The 16,188-nt window shown below is 59.1% G+C and overlaps 2 protein-coding genes across 7 annotated transcripts; both read right to left on the bottom strand.

Annotated features, from left to right (window-relative positions):
- Positions 1-248: 248 nt before the first annotated feature.
- On the bottom strand, positions 249-9,151 carry LOC308672253 (cytochrome P450 2F2-like). Of its 6 annotated transcripts, none has more exons than XM_081335013.1 (9): positions 7,901-8,536; positions 7,568-7,730; positions 6,579-6,728; positions 5,598-5,758; positions 4,233-4,409; positions 3,544-3,685; positions 3,076-3,263; positions 1,657-1,798; positions 249-1,469 (listed from the first exon to the last, which is right to left on the bottom strand). In XM_081335013.1, the coding sequence occupies exons 1-9, from the start codon at positions 8,399-8,401 to the stop codon at positions 1,288-1,290; spliced, it is 1,806 nt and encodes a 601-aa protein (XP_081191139.1). In that variant the 5' UTR covers positions 8,402-8,536; the 3' UTR covers positions 249-1,287. The 6 variants fall into 6 exon arrangements, 4 of the variants coding, with proteins under 4 accessions (XP_081191139.1, XP_081191140.1, XP_081191142.1 ...); XM_081335014.1 differs by having other exon boundaries at positions 5,598-5,755; positions 7,901-8,535; XM_081335016.1 differs by having other exon boundaries at positions 7,568-7,725; positions 7,901-8,038.
- A 2,146-nt stretch (positions 9,152-11,297) lies between these two features.
- EGLN2 (egl-9 family hypoxia inducible factor 2) lies at positions 11,298-15,687 on the bottom strand. Its single transcript, XM_081334873.1, has 5 exons — positions 15,150-15,687; positions 13,495-13,614; positions 12,689-12,825; positions 12,120-12,187; positions 11,298-11,691 (listed from the first exon to the last, which is right to left on the bottom strand). Exons 1-5 carry the CDS (start codon positions 15,684-15,686, stop codon positions 11,636-11,638), a joined length of 918 nt encoding a protein of 305 aa, XP_081190999.1. The 5' UTR covers position 15,687; the 3' UTR covers positions 11,298-11,635.
- Positions 15,688-16,188: the final 501 nt, after the last annotated feature.

Raw genomic sequence — 16,188 nt, 5'->3', positions numbered from 1 at the left:
CTGCTTCTCACAGCCACCAAAGGAAAGCTGATGGTTTTCAAAGGGATCCCCTCTGCCCCCCCCCCGGTTGGATGGGTTTCTATCACGCTGCTACTCCAGAGTGTGCCATTCCTGCCTTCCCGAACCCCAAATCTTGCTGGCTGGAAGTCACGAGAGCCTGGAGAAAGGGAGGTTTTGGTCACACGGGTGTGCAAATCCCGCCCAGATTCCCATCCCTGGTCCCGAATGCAGAAGGGATCTACTCTTGCTTGCTTGCTCGGCATTTTATTCAGAATATTTGTATCCCACATTCCAATCCCCGAAGACCCTCAAAACAGATTATAAACAATTCTGAAAGATAAAAACTTGCTGAAATTGATTAGCAGAGCAGAAGAAGCTCTACAAAAGCAGGATTATTCCAGGCCCCTCGACTGGGAAACACCTGTTAGTGTTTTAACATAAAAATCTGGCAATGTCCCTTCGGTGACTTCGAAGTAAACTCTGAAAACATTTCGTATTGTGCAATTTAACTTTTGCATAATAACGTTACTTATTTCTTTTTGTCCCTCTGAGAAATTATCACATTTCAGCCTCACCCACAGGGCCTGAAAAATTCCATCCCATAATAGGCGTGAAGGTTCTCAAGTGCCCTATTAGATGGAGGGATGGGGGGGGAAGGGTGTGGATTAATACAACTGAGCAGAAACGTCCCCAGCCTTTTATTGCATGACTTACGGGGGGGGGGGTCCTTCCTGTTTGCCTTTGCTGCCTCCTGGAACCCTTCCAGGGGGAAAACAAGGCCGGCCGGGGCTCCCTCAGGTGAGAGCGCCAAGTGCTGAACGGGGCTTTTGTGCTCGCGGGTCGCCGGCTCCGCAGCCCCGAAAGCCACAGCCTCGAATCCGGCTAAGGGCAGGAGAACCGGCAGATCCTCCCGAGGCGGCGGGCGGGGCCTGCGCGAGCAATTCGGGGCTCCCCGGAGAAGACGGGGCGGCGCTGCCCTCCCCGAAAAGAAGCTCGCGAAGGGAAGAGGGCCGGCCGGCACTTCGGGGCTCCGCGCCCCTGCCGGCGGCCTCTGTCCGGTCGCAGCATTCGAACCGCGGTCAGAAAATTGAGCGGGCCCCACCGACCTGCCCGGGTTTGGCCTGCCGATGCCCGACGTCCGCGCGACGGAGCCTCCCCGCCGAAAGAGAGAGGAAGCGGGAAGCGGCGCGCGAGGAGTCCGCGAGCCGAGCGGTTCTCCCGCCGCCCAGATGCTCCGGCTCGGCTCGGCTCGGCTCGGGAGGGCGGGCTGGTCCAGGACCGGCGGCATCAGCGGGGGAGCGGGCGGCAGGAGTAGGGGCGCGGCACGTTCCCGATGCCGCTCATCATGGGTGAGAGGTCGAGCTGCTCGCGGGGGCAGCTGGGCTGGAAGGAGAAGCGCTGCAGGAGGGCGGTCAGGTAGAGGAAAAGCTCCATGCGCGCCAAGGCTTCGCCCAGGCACAGCCGCTTCCCTGCAGGGCCGAAGGAGGGGGGGGGAGGCCGCTGAGCTCCCGGCTGCAAAGGGCGGTCGCTGCTCTCCCGAGGGAAGGGGGCGACGCCAAGCCAGCCGCCCCGCTCGCCCCTCGCCGGGAAAGCCACGCCTGCCCTGCCCCCCGGGGTCCTGGGGGGCCTTTGAGCGGCCCCCTCCCCTTCACTCACCAGTGGAGAAGGGCATGAAGGCGTTGGAGCGGCGGAAGGCCCCCTCCTCGTCCAGGAAGTGCCCGGGGTCAAACATCTCTGGGTTCTTGAACTGGGTGGCATCTTGGTGCACGGAGTGGAAGAAGGGCAGAACGTTGGTGCCCTGTTGAGAAGGGAGGAAGGGAAGCAAACGAGCGGAGCCGGGACCGTCTCTGCCTGCCTTAGCTGGCCTTCCTACTCCTGCATCATCCTATTTAATCCTCCCCCCTCTGAAAGACCTCTCTTTGCTCGTCCTCCGCAGCCGAGAAACACGGGGACAGATGGAAGGTCCCCACTTGGTTCGTGGTTTCGTGGTTTTGCAGCAGGTTGTAGAAGAAGAACACAGGGACCTGTTGAAAGGGCACCCAGCCAATGTCACAGCAAAGTTTGCTGTGTATAGAATGCATATCCTGGGAAAATGCACATATATGCAGAAAGGCTGTCCAAAATGTATTAGGCACAAGGCAGGGGAAAGAATCATTGAAAAATGTGTAAATAGGAAAGTCATTCTTACATTAACTTAGAGGAAATACGTGTGAAAATGAACATAAAATTTTGCACACCTGTTTCGAAAATGGCTAAACTGAGAAACTGCACAGCAGTGGAGACCTTTGCCCCTTTCTACCCTGAGACACAACTCAGGAAATGGGCAGTTCCCTGGCAGGAGTGCTTGACTTACAATTAAAGCTACAGATATTTGTTTAAATGAGTATTAAACAAAAATTAACCGAATATTATTTTTGTCCTTTGATCAGGAAAGCCCCTTCAATTTTCTTGGCATGGTTTTCAAAAGTGGTTTGCCATTGCCTCCTTCCTAGGGCTGGGAGAAAGTGAATGGCTCAAGGTCGCCCAGCTGGCTTCATTCCCAAGGTAGAATTAGAACTCAGCTCTCCCAGTTTCTAGCCAGTGTCTAAATTGCTACACCAAACTGGCTCTGCCGATATTTTTTTGTTGACTTAATTAATATTGCCACCGATTTACCAAAAGGAACTCTGGGTGGCAAACAAGAATTTTTTTAAAAAAACACACACAATATGATTAGAAAATAAAAATCATTTAAAGCAATCCAACAAAGAAACACAACAACAGCATGCAGGCACAAATAACATTTGCCTCCATCCATCAATCAACCACCTCTGTTGGCACCATTAGTGTAAAAGAGACGGGTGTGAAACCAGACGGTTGTGCCGATGCCACCCAACTCACTGCCCTCCTCTGCCCTGCGGACAGGACAACGCAACCCTGGCAGACCCACTTCTAAGGGAAAGCAGCTGCCATGACTGCCAAGGGAGAAGCACAGCCAGGCTGAGCAGGCTCTGAAGGGCGAACCAGGCCTGGATCAGCCCTCTTCCAGCCCAGACCCCACAGCACACTCTCCGGGGCCCTGCTACCCTCACGCACCTCTGGAAGGAAGAAGCCCCGGAAATGGGCATCCTTGGTCAGGGCATGGGGGATGCCCATGGGGATGATGTCGGCGAACCTCTGGACCTCATGGATCACGGCATCCGTGTAGGGCATGCTTGCCCGGTCCGCAGTGGAGGGCTGGCGCTCTGAACCAATGACCTTCGCGATCTCCTCCTGCACCTTGGCTGCAGACAAAGGGGCGAGGAGGGGAGGGAGCCCCCCACCGGCTGCTCTGAGGGCCGAGCGGGCCCTGATCCATCCCTCCAGCTCCATAGTGCTCCATCTCCCGGGCTCCCCACCCGCGCCCCTCTTCTCTGCCCCGTTTTCCCAAGCAGTGCCAGCTGGGCAGATCCGGCCTTGGAGAGGGGCGATGGGCCAGGGCCACCTTCGCCTGCCTCGGGTGCTCAGATGCCAGGCACGGCGATGGCCCCTGGACACCTAGGGGGAGCCTCCCCTCGGCCTCACCTGCTATTTCGGGGAACTTCATGAGGATGAGGAGGGCGTAGCGGAGGGTAGTGCTGATGGTCTCGGTGCCCGCAAAGAAGAGGTTGTGGGTGGTCATGATCAAAGTGTCGGTGTGGAAGAAGCTGTGAGGGTCTTCCTTCTCCTGCGGTGGCAGGGATGCCCAGGCGTGAGTGTGTGTGGCCACCAGGGGCGCCGCCTCCCCTTGCTGGGCCAGGCACTCCTTGTGCAGGGAGGGGCTCCCCTGTCACCGAGAGTGGAAGGGATTTTTCCTCCACACCCTGAAGGTTCAGATCCTGCAGTTGAAAGAGCCGATTCCCTGCATGGGAGGTTTGCCCCTGGGCTGCCATTGCTTGGGGGGAGAGGCAGGCGTGGCTCAGGAGGGGAGTGCCTCCTCTTTGCCCTCCCCCTCCCCTTCAGGGAGGGACCGGACGGAACAGAAGCCGCTTCCCTCCCAGAGGACGACGGCAGCCCAAAGTCTCCCCGGCCTTTGCAGCCGGGCTGTGCGCGGCTCAGCCGGAGGTTCAGCCTTTGGAGATTTTGCGCAGAGGAACACAGCGCTGCCTCTCCCCTTCCTCAAATTGCAGTCTTACTGTAGCCACCAGTCTGCATTTGACCAAAAGCAACCTTGCCCTCCTCCGCCCGTGGACGCCCCCGCAGCCCCCACAAGGGACTACAAAGCCCACTCTCACCTGCTGCATCTTCAGGAGGAAACAGTCTATAAAATCACGTGGGCAGCTGGGGTCCAGGCTGGCCTGGTGGGCCTTGGCCATCTCCTTCACCATTGCCCGCAGCTTCTCAAAGTTGGCAAAAATCTGGTTGTGTGGTCCGGGCAGGTAATACATGATGTGGGGGAAAATGTTGTACATCTAGAAGGAGCAAGCAGGGGTGTGAAATAGAGGCAGCCAAAGGGGGAGTGGGGAGTGGAAGGCAATCAGGCCAATCCCTATTGGGAAGCTGGGGCAAAGACACACACGCACACCACCGCACCCTTCTCCTGCAGCTCCCCAGCTTCCCCTCTGGCAGTTAGGGCAGCGGCTTCAGGAAGCTCAGCAAACACAGGAGGGCCTCTCCCATCTTCAACCCTTGACCCTGGAGAGGATAAGAGAGTGGGGTGCCGGGGTCTCCCTCTCAACTTGAATGTCCTTTGAGATGGGCCACCAAGGGCCAGGGCCAGATCAAGACCTGAGCCAAACGTTGCCTTTTCTTGTGCATCACTTTCATGGTATCATCCCAAAGGTGCTTTTTCAAAAGGCAACTGGGCCTTGTTTTTTCTTGAAGATGTTTCTTCTCATCGGTTCTGTTGGGGCCACTTGGGGGCTCATCTGTGCCCCCAGGGTCCCTGAATCAGAGTGTAAATTTTTATTTTAATTCCATTTATATCCCGCCCTTCTCCGAAGACTCAGGGCGGCTTACAAGCTTAGCAGTAGCCTTCATTCTATGTATATGCCTGCTTGTTAGGGCTTTCACACACACACCCCCCAAGCGGCATTATTACAAAGTCAGTTTAATTGCCCCCAACAATCTGGGTCCTCATTTTACCTACCTGGGAAGGATGGAAGGCTGAGTCAACCTTGAGCCTGGTGGGACGCGAACCTGCACTGATTGCAGGCAGCTGGTGTTACTTAAGGAGGCATTAGCCCACTGCTCCACCAAGGCTGGGTGTGGAACGTTTTTGGAACTGCTGAAAGGACTGTGTTGTAAACAAGAGATGGGTGGTGTCGTATCCCTCCCCTTCTGTTGAGGAATGGGTGTTCAATTTTAATGTAGATGGACTCTGACTCCTCTTTCAAGCCAAAGCACCTTTGGGATGATGCCATGAAAGTGATGCCCAAGGCTGGGAAGAGGTGCGAGGGCTCTGATTTCTGCTTGTACTCTGAAGATGAAACCTTGAGTATATCAGAAGGAAGGCAGTAGAAGCCGCCAGGACTGCCAAGCCCCATAGGAGGGGCCTGACGGGAAAGGGGAGCCGTGGAGCGGAGGGGGCTGCTTCTTCCTGCAAGGCTGGTCTGCCAAGAGTCTGGCGCTGCCTGGCCTCCCCCCAAGCAGCCGCTCACCTGGGCACAAGAGGAGCTGAAGAGGCGGAAGTTGTCATTGATCAGCCCAATGAATGTCAGGAAATGCTGGTCCTTGTAGTCAAATCGGTCTCCGAAGACTATGGAGCAGATGACGTTGGAGACCGAGCAGCCAAGCAGGAACGTGGGGTCAAAGGGCTCTGCTGCACCAAAAGCAAAACCCTTGAGCGGCTGAGAGGAAGGCTGGCCAGCGAGCTCCCCCCACCACATGCTGGTACTGCTTCACAAAAGTGAGAAGGCAGGAATTGACCAAAGGGGGAGCCTGAATCTCTCAGAGCAGAACCCTCCGTGGTGAAGGTAGAAAAATGTGGGATGGACAACATCACCACCGGATGGATTCGTGACTGACTGACCAGGCGCACTCAATGGAACGGCAGCTACACGGAGGGAAGTAGGCAGTGGGGTATCCCGAGGCTCTGTCTTAAGCCCAGAACTCTCCAGTATCTTCATCAAGGATTAGGACAAGTGGGTAGAAGGGGAACATCAAATTTCCTTTCGACATTAAACTGGCAGGAAGAGCCAACACCCCAGAAGATAGGCGTAAGATACAGAAGGTTCTTGACAGATTTGAACAATAGGCCCTATCCAACGTCACGAAATTTGATGTGGAGAAAAGCAAGGTAGGAAAAACCAAAGGCACAAGTACAGATTAGGCAAAACCCGTCTCGGAGGCAGCAATTCTGAGAGGGAGCTTGGAGCGCTCACTTAAACGTGAGTCAGCAGTTGTTCTGTTAAAGTGAACCGTCTGTTCTCACCCTGCTCTTCAACCATTATTCTCACCCTCTTCATTTCCCCCCAGGCCCCCCTCCAGAGCGCTTTGCTAGACCCCTCCTTGCCAATCAGCCTTTTTACAGCATTACCATGGGCTCTTCTAAGAAGTTGCCGGGGTGAAGTCCCGCTTGGGGGGGACAAAGGCACAGCTCTGCCGGTCTACGCATTCCCCCCCCCCACAGCCCTGCACACCTGTCCGCTCAGCGAACTCCTTCACCAGGCACTGGGCCTCCTCCTGGATTCGCTCCTCGATGCTGCGCTTCCCCATCCCGAAGTCCCGCAAGGTCTGGATGGCGAAACGCCTCAGGGTCTTCCATTTCTCCCCGCTGGAGAAGGCGATGCCTGGATGAGGGGCAGAGGAGTCGAGGGCGGGAGAGGCCCCCCGCAGTTGAAGCAGAGCAGCTTCTCCTGGACAGCCTGAAGGCCACCAGCTGGACAGCTGGCTAGCACCAGATGTCCACAAGCGAGCAAGGGCAGACCGCCCCTCCCTGGACAGTGATGAACCCCTCTCCTTGGTACTGGAGAAAGGATCGCTCACACAGAAGAGCCTGTCAGGACCCACCCCAAACCACGTCATAGGAAGACAAAACTCTTGGAGCCAATTCTAGTCCAAAAAGAAATCTTTACTATGACATGCTTGGCTGTGGGAATACAAGACAGGATCTAATATTGTTCTACAAATTGAAACCTTATAAAAAGTTCCCTGTTCAACGCCCCTTCTCTAACCCCATTTGGCCAGTCCCCCATCATTTACCTCGTGTCATCCCTTTCCTGGGAAAAGAAACTTTGCATTTTATGGTTATTGCTTTTTTCCTTCAAAAGGAGACACAAGCCAGATGCCACCTATCCTAGCCCTCCATTTTGTTCCCCCAGTTCAAAAGGCTTCTCTGAATCTTTGAAATGCCTAAGGCTGAATCCACATTCGTTCCTTCCTCCTCCGGAGATGGCAGAATCCATGGGATAATGTTTTAAACATACATTTATGAATATGATATAAATGGATTCTGACAGAGCCTGACCTGCCATGGTCTGCTTGGAGCCTGCAAGCTGCTCTCCCTGCCCACCCTGAGGCAGCCACGCTCAGGGGGAAGCTGAGGGAGGGGCCGCCCCGCTGGCTCCCCAGCCCCCGTTCTCCTGCCAAAGGGAACCCCAAGGAAAGCTCTGCAGCCAGCTGGACTCACCGTTCCCCTGAGTGAATCGGAACAGGACCGGCAGGTCTCCCCGGCCGCTGAACTCCTCACCTCGGTCTACCAGGGCCTCCTTCACCGTCTGGTACCCACACAGCACCACCACCGGCCGGGACCCCATGTGGATGGTGAAGAGCGAGCCATACTGCCTGCTGAGCTGGGGACACACCAGAGGAGGAGGAGGAGGACTGGGCAGTGCCTCCTGAGGGAAGCCCCGTCCCTGGAGGCCTTGGCTCAACAACTGCCGCCTTCAAGGGCCACAGAAGTACATCACCAGGCTGCCCCAAAGTTTCTCCCACGTGGATTTGTGTCAGAGGCTGAGCTTACCTCCATCAGGGACTTGATCATGTTCTTGGCATCCAGATGCGGCAGGTTGCCAATGAAGGGCAAGGGCCGAGGTCCAGGGGGCAGCCGTGCCTTGGTGCCCCATCGTCCTCCCCGGAGAAGCAGCAGCAGGCAGGAAAGGCAGAGAGCCAGGAGGAGAACTGTGGCTGCACTTACTTCCATGGTTGGAACCCCGTTGCTCTGGCTGGGAAAAGGCTTAGACCGAGCCAGCAGGCAAAGGTGCAACCTCCCGTGCCTGCTTTTATGCCCTGGGTACAGTGAGCAAGAGGAAGGCGTGTCCCCTCCTGGGAGAACCGGATCCCTCAGGGCAGCTCCGAAGGCAGGCTGGGCGTTGGAGATAGGGTGGCTTTTGATCTCTGATAGCCCCATAAGCTGCTTGCATAACACTTTCTCCCTGGGACAGAAGCCGCTGCCAGGAGACCTGCACCCAACTTGGTCCCTGGGAGAATCGCCAGGCAGAGAGGGAAGGACTCTCCTGGACATTTCTCAGTGGCCTGGCCTGTGAGTAGCCAGTGAGGATGGGTGGCCCTCCCTCCAGATGGTCTGAAGGCTGCTGGCAAAGCTTCCCACCCATGTCCCTGTCAGGCATGCCAGGCAGGCAGAGCTGCCTGCGGTGCCCAGAATTTTCACCAAGGCTTCTGCAGAAAAGCCTGAGGTGCCACGAACCCACAGGGCCAGTGCAGAAGGAAATGTGGATAGGTGGGGGGGGGCAGGAAGGTGAAAAAGATGAGAAGCCTCCCTCTGCTTGGAGACCCTCACATCTTCAAGGGTCTCCCCTACAGAGTGGTTTTGGCAAAGCTGCCCATCTGAGCACCTGTCGGTCGGCCTCTCTTTGCACCTACCTCAGAGGGAGACACCCAGCCAAGAGCCCCTCTTGCTGTTCTCCACTGGGAATGGAGAGCTCTCCGCACATCCACAGGAACCCCTGCGGTTGCACCACAGCCCTGTTTTCTGAAGTGAACATTCAGCCAACGTGCCTCAACATGGGAGAGGCTCTGGTGCCAGGGGATTACCAGGCTGACACAAAAGCAGGAGGATAAGTTTACAGGATTAAGTTTCCACCAACCTTGGGAACTCTGCCATTGCTGACCCCACCCCCGACCTCCGAGGGAGGGCTCAGAGGCCACGGATGTTCTTCTCAAGGCCTTTCTCCTCTGTGGAAGAGAGCAGATCGTTCGTTCGCCAGGATGGGGAAATCCACAGCAGTCCCTCCAAGGATCCAGTGGCCTCCTCGGCTTTCCATCTTTCCTCTGAGTATTTTGGAGAGGAGGACAGGAAGAGACCCATCCCAAAGAGGACAGGTGACCACCCTTCCTGCCACCAGTATCTGCAATGCAGAACCAGGCTTTGAAATGCCACCTGCTTCTTTGCCCCCACAGCTCAGCCCTGGGTTTGGGGGATTCAGCTGACTGAAGCAAGCAGAGGCCCGGCAGAAGCACCCCTGGCTTCGCCTTGGACAGGTTGAGCTCTGGTTGGGGACCGGAGGAACTGCCTAACCCAGGTCAGATCTGGGGCCGAGCATTTTCCCAGGCAGCTGTTGAAGCTACTGCCCTCCAGGTGTGATGGATCACAGGGCCCAGCATCCTGATCCTCAATGAGGGTGGTAGGAGCTGCTGCCCACACGAGGCCACTGGCAGGCTGGGATAAGCTGACCCACTGCCGCTGTTCTCCCCACTTCTTGCGAAAGAAGGCCTCGTGGCTGCACTGGGGCTTGCCCGCCCTCAGCTGCCCGGTCCCTGCCACTCCCTGAGGCTCCCGTCACTGCTCTCAGCTCCTCCAGGCACCTGCAAGAGGGAAAAGCAATTCCCTCCTTCAGGACGTGGGTGGTGGGGGTCCTCTCTCTATGCTCCATTGGTGGGGTGGGGCTGTCCACAAGCTATGGCAGATTTTGGAGAAAACTCTTCCAACAGCCATTTCAGATTCCTGACATTCACAGCCAAGAGGATTCGTAAAAGGCAGCAGGGGCCACTTCTGGCTGAGAGGGGCCCCGTCCCCCAGGGTTTCCTTCTCCCTTTGACTCCCCCTCCCCTTAAGAGCAAGAGATCGAGCCTGCGTCCTCATCTTGTGGCCAGTCTTCCCACAATAGATGGGGTACTGACTTCTAGGCAAAGGACGATTTGGGGTGGGGAGGTGGATGCACAACACTAGGGAGCTGGCCCAGTGATCGCTCGGCGTTTCCTGGCCTTCAGCCTGCTGGGCCTCCGCTGCAGCCTCCCCTGGTGCCAGGGCTGCTGTGTGATCTGCCACCTGAGCAGCTGCCCGCTCCCTGGGACAGAGCGCCGGGTTTCGCCTCCGGCAGAGCAGGTCAAGATCACCAGAGGAGATTAAGAAGCCAGCCTTGCTGAGGTTTATCCTGCGTGCTTCAGCTGCCCTGGAGAGCCGGGCGGAGAGGAGGGCGAGGCTCCCAGTATCCTTTGTTGCTGTCTTCGCTAGGAGATGCTTCACCAGAGAAAATCCCCACTCGGCTTGTTTGTGCACTTACTGCCTCTTAGGGAGGATCTAACTGGCAGCATTTTTCAACCCTGGCAACTTTGAGAAGTGTGGACTTCATCTCCCAGCATTCCCCAGCCCAGCCCAGCCCCCTAAGCAGAGGCCCTGAGGACCCTTTAGGGGCCTGGCCCGGCCATCCTCCACTTCAGCCCTTTCTTGGCTGACTTCCTGGCACCAGATCTGGCTGCTCCCATCCTGGAGAAGTTGGGGAGAGGATTTTCTCTCATGATGCAGAGTCAGGAAAGGAGACAACGGCCCACAACGGTCCTCAGTCACAAGCCCAGTTCGGCCCCAAAGCCGGCAATGCCCGATGGTCGGTGACCCGCCCCAACCCATCCCCAAAGTTCCACGTCGGCTTTTCAGCTAGACTGAAGTTTTCACCTCACCAGGTGTCGCGTGTGTGTGTGTGTGTGTGTGTGTGTGTGTGTGTGTGTGTGTGTGTGTGACAAGGGTCCCTGTCCCTGCCAATTCAGCTCAAGGGCCCCACCTGTTGGCCACCTCCTTGGCTGCACCCTTCACACCCCCTCTCCCTGCAGGCCTCCCCACGGACCTCTGGACTGGAGGCTTCACAGGACAAAAGGGCAGAGACAATCCAAACACAGCCCTCCCCCCAAGGAAGGAGAGGAGAGTTCAGAGGAACAACTCCTACCCCAAGGGGGGGGCTTGCTCTGGGGCTGCCAAGGCAGGCAAATGGGGAGATACTGCTCGCCAGAAACAGACCAGACTGACGTGATCCTAGCTCTCATTGCCTGTTGGGGGAAGCAGGCCAACAGTGGGGCATCAGGGTGGGTGCACAGCGGTCAAGGAACGCAGCTGGGGCCCTTGCACCTGGGTCACATGTCAGCCCTCCCTCCCCCCGCCCCCCAGAGATCAGCCAAGAGCATTTCCAAATGAGGTATCTTTATTGCGCCCCTCTCTCTCTCTCTCTCCTCCTCCGCAAATGGGCGATGCAGGCAGAAGCCGGAGGGGGCAGCCATGGACATCCCGTGTGCAAAGTGGAGCTGCCTTTACAGGCTGGCCAGAGCACAGCTGCACGCCGGAGGGGCAAAACACACATCCAGGCTTGTAGGGTGCCTCCTTGCACCCCAGGGCCCCTCTCTCCCCCGAGACCCCATTCCTGCACTGGGGCTTCCCAGCCCAGCAGTGGCAGCACCCACAGGCAGCTGGGATGGCCAAAGGACAGGCGGGCCTTGCCGGTCAGGTTCCCACAGCAAGGTCTTCCATCCGTCACGTGGGGCCGTCTGCCCCTATCCCAGAAGAGGCTCCTTCCTTCTGAGCAGAAGCTGCAGGGGAGGCTGTGGTCAAGGAAAGCCTCCCTCCCAAGCATAGCTGAGCCCCACATCAGCAGGTACCCCCTGCTCTTTCCCCAAACTGCCCTCCATCACTTTGCCCACCTTTTCTGGCTCTGCTGCGGCCTTTGCGAGCCCCAATTGTGAAGCACCCCCAAAAGCCGAAGGACCCTCACAGGGGGTTGCAGCCTCTGTTCGCTGCTCACCGGCTGACTCTGCTGACCATCAGCCAAGCCCGTCTGGACAACAGTCTCTGGCGCCTCCAAAGCTGGCTCTGCCCTGCCCCACAGCTAACTGGGCTAGCCATTCCCAGGGAAAGACCCTCCCGGGGGCTGCGGGCAGATGGCTCCAGAGCCCAGGCTCAGGGGAGCATCCCCACTGCACCTCTGCTGAAAGGAGGCCCCTCACACACACACACTTACCCCGCTGCTGCGCCTCCTTGGCTCTGGCCCGCTCCTTGGCATCGAAATACCAGACTGTGATGGCATACCTGGGCAGGTGGCAGAAAGCAGATCAGGAGGCAGCTGGGCTGGGGGAGGGGTTGAGAGAGCCCTGACTGTTCTAATGGGGGGGTGTATTTCTTCCTAGCAGCTTCCCCACATGCCTGATCTGAGGAGCAGGGCAACCCCTCCCACAGAAAAGCCCCCTGCCCCAGCCTTTCTCAGCAGCAGCGCAAAAGCCTCCCACGGGAAGGGTAGGGGTCTTCTGTTCCAGCCTAGGGACCCAGTGTCATCTGGCCTGGCATCCCAGCCCTCCAGCCTCTTTGGGGGCGCTAACGCTGCCACTGGAATTTCCTGCCCCTTTCCTGGCAGGCAGCCAGTCCGAAGCCTTCCTCTCTATGGGGCAGGGGCTCCATCTGGCTCACAACAGGAAGGCCTCCCCCCCCCCCCCCCCCGTTCATTGCCAACACATCACTCTGCATGCCTGGGGGGGGACAACTCATTTGCAGGCAGCTCTTGCCCCGCCCTTTCCCTCCCGCCAGCCCCTTCACCTGGTAGCGTAGGCCGGCTTCACTTGGTGCGGGTTGCGCTGGTCAGACCAGAAGATCAGCAGCCGGTCAAAGATGGGGTCGATGTTGGCCACCACCGGGCGACCCTCTGGGAAGATCTGCAGGAGGCCCCCGTGCACCTGGGGGGGAGGGGGCCAAGGAAAGTCCTTCAAACTGCCGTGGAGGATGGGAGCCTCGTAAGGGCAGCCCCTCGTCCCCACAGTGGGCCTGGGTGATAACCAATCCTTCACCACGAAAGGGCCCCAGTTCGGTCCCAGACCCCGGCCCTCCACCCCCAAACTCCCTTCGAGGGAAGCCCACCCGCTCTTTGCAGCCTTCTAGAAGCCCCTCTGAGGGGCTTTAAACTTCCCATTTTTCAAGACTGGAAATTTTGCTTGTGGTTGACTTTACTTTCTTTCCTCACGTTCACATGGAAACTCAAGCTAATGACATAACTGCTCAGAGCTGCCTCAGAAGGCAAGGAAGAAACACTCAAGCCCACCAAAACCCAAGAGTTTCAGCCTTGCCCCCTCCTCACACCCCATCTGCATCGGAGCGACGAACCGGCCATCTCAGAAGGGGAGACAGCCTAGCTTGGATGGCAACTTCTCACAAACCTGAAGAGAAGAGGAGGACTCTACTATCCAAGCACTGCAAACTATCCCTGCAGAGCAGGCCAGTTGAATGCAGGGGCCATCCCCGCATCCCGTTGTGCATTTGGGCCTGGAATAGAGGCGGTGCAGGGAACAGGAAGAGATCTGTGCATGAGGTGGGGGTGCTCAGAGCTGTCCCCCCTCGCCACTACCTACCTTGCTATCCCACTTCCGGTTTAGGTAATAGATGCAAGTGACGCAGCGCCCGTCTCCATGGGGGTTGTCCACATGCCGCACGTAGCCCAGGCCATTGCCAGGGTAACACGCCACCATGGCCTGGAAGGCAGGAGGAGAGGAGGGGAAGTGGGGAGACCGAGCAGCTGGCAAATCCACTAGGGCTGCCCCCCAGAAGCCCCTTGCCCCTCCAGCCACCCCGTTGGCACAAATGACCTGGGCCCCATAGCCAAGGACCACCCTGGCAAGGCACTTCCCAGCATTCCAAAACAGGTGTGTTTGTGGGGGGGGGGCAAATGCCAGGGGATGGACTCTCCTGCCACCATCAAACAGGTGCCAAGGGCAAATGCTGCAGCCTGTCTGGTCTCAGAGCTGTTTGACCCACAAGCCCTCACTGCAGGCACCCCAAACATAGAAGGCAAGATGCTGTCCTTTCAGAGGGGAGGTCCCCCCACACACATACTCCCTTGCCTAACCAGAGAGGTTTCTCCTTCAAACCCAAGGCGGACAAAAGCTGGACTCCGCATATGCTCAGAGGCAAAGTTATTTGCAAGTGTCCTCATCATGAACTGTGGTTCACTTGAACGCTGGCGGTGGGAGGCAGGGAAAGCCCTGCCACGAGAGGGATGCAGTGGGCTGGCGGAGGCCCCCACGCAAGGCTACCCTCTCTGTCCCCCAAGCCCATCTCTGCCTTCGGAGGCCGACCTCCCAGCCAGTGGCACTGCAGAAGGGACCTTCTCCCCACCCAGGGCTGGAGCAGCCTGTTCTCGGGAACACTGAGGACATCCAGTCCCCGTGAGGCAGGATCTGCTCCCTCCCAGCTGGGCTGCTGCCAGCCCCGGTGGTGGATGTTCCCTGCAGGGTCACCGGAGGACAAAGCCGAGGAGATGCCAACTCAGGGAAGGCAGGGCTTGTTGTCCAAGGGACTGTCGGCCTCTGAGACGCCTCTTATTACTTCAGGGATGGGGGGCAGGGTCCCTGTGGGGCGCAGGCTGGCAAGATTGGCAGAGGGAAGGAGCCTCTTCCGAGGGGCTCCACAAGTCAGAGAGGGCTGGTGGACACACCCAGCTGAGGACAAGTATCCACTCCTAAACCTTCTCCAGGAGCCCCACAGCCCCTCTCACTTCCCCCCTCCCTTCAGGACTCAGCCCAACCACATGCCTCCAAAGTGGGGGGGGGGAGAAAGATGCTTATTTCCCTCCTTGTCCTGAAATCCACAGCAGAAAAGACCAGGAGGACCACTCCCATCACCCATCATCCACAGCTGCCCGCCCCTCCACAGGTAATAAAGAGGACATTCACCCAGCAGCCTCCCTTCCAGTATACCGGGAAACAGAGACCCAGGGCAGTCCCAGGAGGAGCCAAAAGCACCGAGGTCTTCCCGGGGGGGGATCGGTTTTTGTCTTGGGCTGCCCTATTCCAAGCCCCGTCCAGCAGCAGGGCTCCGGCCCCGCCCCAGCGTAAAGTCGATGCCCTTTAGCGCCCTCAAGGGGGGCCCAGGACCACCGGAGACCGGATCCCTTGGCCTGCCCCCGCCGCCGCGTCCGCCCGAGGGGCCGGCTGGAGGGGCGGCCCGCAGGGGGGGGGGCTGAGCCCGGGCAACGGCACCTCCAGCCGGGCTCCGGCCTTGCGCTCACCTTCGTCCGGCCGTTGATCTGGTAGCCGCCCAGCTTCCCGGCGCACTGCAGGATGAGCTCGTCCAGGCGGGCCATGAGGGCGCCGATGGCTCGGCAGCCGGGCTCCCGGCCCTCCACCCAGGCGACCTGGTCCCCGCGGATGCGGCGGGCGGGCACCGCTCTGCGAAGCACCAGCTGCCCGTCCCGGAACTTGCCGCCGCGGTGCAGCCCCTCCACCTGCGCCAGGACCTGCCCGCCCAGCGCCTCCCCGAGGAAGGCGTCCTTCACGCAGAGGCCGTAGCGGTTCAGGCAGGGCACCACGTAGTCGCGAGCCAGCTGGCCGACGGGCTCCCCCCGCTGCCGGCGCTCGGCCGAGCCCTCCGCCCCCGAGCGCCGCGCCTCCGGGCCGGGCCGCTTGAGCTCCCGGGTCAGGGCCAGCCAGAGGAGGCCGCGGACGGACAGCCCTTTGCCCTCCGCGCGGCCCGCCTCCGCCGCCTCCTGGCTGCCCTGGCCCGGGAGCAGCCCTACGGCAGGGCCCACCGGGCGGGAGGCGTCCATCTCAGGGCCGGGGGGCGCTCGGCGCGGGCCGGCAACATCGTGTAGGGGCCGGGGCGGCCCAGCGCGGACCCGGAGGGGCTGCCGGCCGCGGGAGGGGCCGGGCCCGGTTGCCTACGGGAGGGAGAGAAGGGGGCGAGCTCGCAAAGGCCCCGAGCAGACTCAGCGCTCCCAAGCGCGCCGCCCCCCCCCCCCACTATCCACGGGAAGAGACGAAGCGGCGTGGGGCGCTGGGGAAGAGGGGGGGCGGCACGACACTCTGGCGCCCCTCCCACGCCAGACGTTGCCAGGTCCCATCATCCCTGGCCTGCGGGCAGAGACTGGCGGGTCTGCCATCCCACAAACGGCGAACAGCTGTGGGGGACAACCTGAGACCCAGGCGGGAGGGGCCGCTGTCTTGCGGGCAAACCGAGGCACGAAGCGCCGCCACGGTCGAGTCCCAGGGAAGCAAATGAGGAACAACTTCGCCCCCCCCCCATCGCCGCCTCTGGCAGCCGCGGCTCTG

This window comes from Vipera berus, assembly GCF_964194415.1.
Source record: "Vipera berus genome assembly, chromosome: 9".
Taxonomy (NCBI): Eukaryota; Metazoa; Chordata; class Lepidosauria; order Squamata; family Viperidae; genus Vipera; species Vipera berus.
The sequence above is the reverse complement of the archived record's forward strand: the minus strand, read 5'-3'. Positions and strand labels throughout refer to the sequence as shown.